The sequence below is a fragment of the Telmatherina bonti genome (genome assembly GCF_933228915.1).
Source record: "Telmatherina bonti genome assembly, chromosome: 5".
NCBI classification, from domain to species: Eukaryota; Metazoa; Chordata; class Actinopteri; order Atheriniformes; family Telmatherinidae; genus Telmatherina; species Telmatherina bonti.
The window spans coordinates 19119622-19124668 of NC_136623.1; the positions used below are offsets into that span (position 1 = coordinate 19119622).

Below are 5047 nucleotides of genomic sequence, written 5' to 3' on the forward strand. Positions count from 1 at the left end.
CCCCAGTTGGATGGAACGAAGGAGGAAAAGAGAGGAGAGATGTGAAAGGGCAGAGAGGAGCGGTTGTGGGAGGTCAGAATGGAAGTTGGAAAGAAATATTTGCACGCACAACTGCAGACTGCACACACAATTTAGCATCTGCACCATGAACATGTCTGGGAAAACTTTTTTTTTTTTAAATGCGCTTTAAGTGTTTAACAAATAACTCGGCATAAAATATTTACCTTTAATCTCTGTAGGTTACACTTGTAAAATAATCCAGGATTTTCTGTCAGGGATTTATACAATTGAAAATTTAAAGCCAAAAGCCACATTTTTGTCAGTCCAAGTTATTATAGTTCAAAGCATATTTCTGGGTCAAACAGGAATTTATGGGAAAGGCGAATAAGTAGATTTCCAAACAACAGATGTATGAGAAAACCTTTAATTTATTGTGCAGTGAATAAAATACAACACTTGAGAGCTACAACCTCAATCAAGATATTTCAAAGTCTGAAAAAAAAGAAACAATGACAACCTAACAATTTGTGGTGAAACTTCTTTATTTATTCTTTATCTTTAATTTATCCTTTTACAAAGTTTTTGACACATCTAGAAGTTAACAAGGATAATAATTATGCCAACACAATATGTTCATTTTAATATGTGTATGGATAGTCACTATAAACTCTCTCTTTTGGCTGTACACATCTTAAAACATTGATGCTTCACATCTATTGGCTTCTACTATAAATTCACTGGCAAAAAAAAGTCAAACAAATTAAAAAGTTACTGAAAAGTTAGTTGCAACCAAAACACTGCACAAGAGTATTTACACAGAGATGTAAGTGGATTAAAGGGGAGGGTTAACCCTTTATTGTGCACTCACTGAAATACTTGGGAATTTGAAATTTCAACCATAGATAAGAGTTTTGATTGTGGTCTAATGCAAGACTGTAAAACTTCAATACTTTGTTCTGAAAGAACAAACGTTACCTAGTGGTTAATCTCAGTATTAAGGGGAGGTCAACTTTATTTGGGTTTTTTTTATGCTGAAGACCAATCTTAGTGAAGTATCTGGGATGTTGCCTGATCTTTTTGATGATTGGTGTGGAGCACTCTGAGTGGTTGAGCAAATATGGTCATCTGCTCAGTAAAGGGTTAGGGGATGATCAGGGGTAAGAGGAAAAGATACAAAGGATAGATTTTCAAAATAGGACAAAGGGAGTAAAGATACATAATGGACTTCAATGTTTCAGTGGTTCGTAGTGGATAAGACGCATTGCATTTTCATTTTCAATGACTCCTTTTATGAATTCTCCTTCAGCCAGTCGTTCTGAGGAAAAAACAGAAAGGAATTTTAAATTGTTGAGGAAATGGTGAATAAGACAGGCAAAAAAGAGAAAAAAAAATCAGGTAAAGAAAAGGTTGAACAAGGACTCGGAATCTGGTCTTATCTCATTTGTGTGTGCACGTGATCATATGTGTGCATGTATGACAACAATATGCTGCTAAAATGTCATCTAAGGTTTTGTGGCAATTGTTTTTACATAAAAAGGATTACATAAGATATAGTAAAAGTACACAAGGGACCCAGGTGGATTTATTTTTTCAACTCTTGGAAAAGCCAAACAAGCAGATATATAGATGTAGATTTCCTTCCACCATGCAAGAATATCTGGTGGTTGTGAGTAATAAAAAAAAAAAAAAAATACATTTATAGGTTTAATTGAGACATTTAAAACTCACACCTAAAACATAGCAACCCGTACCAACTCTTCACAAAGCAAATATATGCATGTGGTGCCTCTTACCATTGTCTTTCTTATCGAAAAAAGCCCACAGCTTGTTGGCTCTCTTCTCGGGTGTGTTCTCATCCTCTGGCAGCTTCTTCTGCTCTTCAGCTGGGATCAGCTTAAATATGGCCTGAGAGGGGGTTGGGTAGAATAAAGACAAAAATGCTGCATCATTTGTGTCACTTAACTTCTCTGAAAATCTGCTTAGAACAGAAAGGAAATGTTTACAAGACTAAATTATGTAACCTGCAAAAATCTCTGACATGTTAAGTTAGGAATTTTTTACATTAACCTCAAAGCTATAAGGTGCAACTTTTTTTCTTTCATTTTTACCACTGCTTTGAGTCAGTGGATTTCATGAAGTTCAGCTGAAAATGAGCATCTTGCCTACAATTAAGTCAACGATCAGTAATCCCCTCCTGTTAACCAGTCATCCTGCCAAATGCAGCTACAGCCGCAGGTCTGATGAGACACAACATTTCAATTAAACACTGAAGTTTTGAACAGATCACAGCACATTCAGCAGTATTTCTTTGCATTTTAAATTTTTTTTTAGAGCCAGTCAGTCTGAAATGGGTTAGCTAAAATCTAACTGAAAGGAAATGACTAAATGACTGTCCACCTCAGGTTCAGGCCTTTAAGTGTGTGTCCCACTTAGAGAGGAAGCACTCATCTCCCACATTTAAGACACCTAGATTAACATGGATTAGTGCCAAGACTCAGGCCACAGGCCAAACAACGAGATGTCATGTCTTCTCTCCCTGGGCTTGGCTTCAGTTTTGCCCTCTCTGGTCTTGTGGTCTATACAGTAGAAATTGTGAGTTTGTAGACATGGTGACCTATAGCTAACCTTGTCATCTTAAGATGTGATATCTATCAACATAAAAAAAAGCATTGTAAAGTTGCGGTCAGTTATTAGCATGAAACACATTAGTGTCAAGCAGCTCCTTATCTTCGAATACAACTTTATTTTATATCCTGTATTTGTTAATGATCAATTTGTTCTACCAGCATCTTGCTGTCGTTTCTTTTTTATTTTAAATCCACACACAGAATAAGTCAAATATTTCAGAAATGTCATGTAAAATGGGAAATAGTGTGGTTTTTTTTTTCAAACAGTGTTTTCCTGACCTGAAAACAAAATCTATCTTATTTAAGAGTGAAGCTGTTGCAAGTTTATGGCTGTTGAAGAATGAAAATGCAGCTATTTCATTTGGTTGGTGTAAACAGAATGATTCTGGACTCTGTCCAGTTGGCCAGGAAATTAATCCCATTACAATTCAAGCTGGATTCTCAGCTGATCTTCCTAAACCTCTTACAAATCTTTATCATTTGTCTTTAAACGGAATATAGGGAACTTTGCTACCTTAATCAAACTGATTAATGAAAACAATGGATGATCTTTATCCGAGTACAGTACACACTCCTAAAGCTCACGAGTTTAAAAAAAAAAAGAGAGAAATCGCATGGATTAGACTGAGGATGATTGTTAGATACTATTACAGGTAGAGTTCAAGCATGGCCTTGTTAAAGAATATGACTGCTTATGCTGTCTGAGTGCTAAACCTATAATCACAGAGATTATCAGGAGGTCAAATAGACAGGCTAATTGGACTGACAATCATGACTGAGACCTAGATACCATGAGAGGGATCAACAATTTCCACATAAAAGCAACATAGTTAAGGTGGACTGAATAGAGAACAGGAAAATAGCAGGAAGACAATGTTCTACTGTAGCTTCCTTTTAAAGCAAAATAAACCACATAAGCTTCGCATTGAATAAACACATGACTGTTGTGTTGGATTACATTAAATCTAACACAGCAGCTTGCTAATCCTGATTATATTTTTTTCCACTGAAACTTGAAACCATTACTTTACGACATAAGCAAGAGGATATTGTGATGTGATTCATTTGGATACCTAAGCAATCGGGTGAAAGACGCTGTCTTGGTTTGAATATCTTTCAGATGAAAACTGTCTGAACACCAAAATGATCTAATAATAACTTTTCAGAGAAGAATAAAAAGCTTTGATCAGAGAAACTCTTTACCAATTTCTAAAAAGGGGGTTTTTAAATTTAGATTTACAATCACACGGTTAAAAATAGAGGCTACCTTAAAAGGATTTTTCCTGACTAGTAACAGCTACTCATCTCTTAACTTGTGTCACTACTGAATCATCCTTACTTGGCAGATTTCCGTCACTTCTGTCTTGTTGATGTATCCATTCTTATCTACATCAAACAGCGAGAAGGCCCACTCCAGCTTCCGGGTCGTCTTCCCAGTGGAGGTCATGTGCAATGCAATGATGTACTCCTTGAAGTCCAAAGTGCCATCATCGTTGGTGTCAAAGGAGCGAAACACATGTCGAGCATAACTCTTGGCATCAGCTTCAGGGAAGAAGCGGGTGTAGATCTCTTCAAACTCTTCCGGCGTGATGCGTCCCGTCGGACACTGCTTCTGAAAGTTCTCATACCACTGACAGATTTCAGTCTCGGTGAATTTGGTGCTAAGCTTCAGGTCCTCCAGGATCTCTTTTGATATTGCGCTGCTGGTGGTATTTCCCATGGCAGTTGTTCTCACTGTCTCAGTAACCTGTTAAATTCCCTGACAAGGATGTATCACCTCAGTCCTACAGATGCTTTTGTTTCTGCGTCAACTGATTATCTTCTCTGCCCAAAATATAGTTTTGCTTCTTCTTTTGATGAGGATGCTGCAAAAGAAATGTGATATATCATTTGTCTCATGAAAGCTTAAAATGATTGACATCTGCGGAGTGAATATTATGAGGATTTCATGGGGAATCTTACCTGTGTGTTGACTGGACAGATGATGGTTGGAGAACCGAAAGTCTGTCTTGACTGTTGCACAGTGACAGATAAGGTGGACAGTGGGAAACACCCTTACAGGAGGTGACTGGGTTAATTCTGTTAATGCGGGATTTAAGGTGGATGAGTGTTTGACCAAAATGAACCTGCAATCCTAATTTCCTCCATTAGGTGTGGAAGTCTAGAAAGATCTGCAGTATGTGTGTGAAATGTGAAACTGCAAACATAATGGAGATTTCACAATCTGCGGTACATACTATTAAACAATTATGAGAATCACAGAGGAATGAATGGACACAAGGGATGAGATTATTTTGAATAGCAGCAATCTTTTGGTCTGCTTGCATCCCTGCACTATAATAAAAAACAATGTGGAAGGACACAGCTGGTAACAGCATCTATAAAGAGTAGGTGAAATCAAGCAGAAACTAAATCTGGAA

The 5047-nt window shown here is 37.2% G+C and overlaps 1 protein-coding gene across 1 annotated transcript; it reads right to left on the bottom strand.

The window, feature by feature from the left end:
• Positions 1-1226: 1226 nt before the first annotated feature.
• Positions 1227-4347, bottom strand: rcvrn2 (recoverin 2; the record flags this gene model as incomplete). Its single annotated transcript, XM_079240364.1, has 3 exons — positions 1227-1315; positions 1794-1905; positions 3967-4347. 3 exons carry the CDS (start codon positions 4345-4347, stop codon positions 1227-1229), a joined length of 582 nt encoding a protein of 193 aa, XP_079096490.1.
• Positions 4348-5047: the final 700 nt, after the last annotated feature.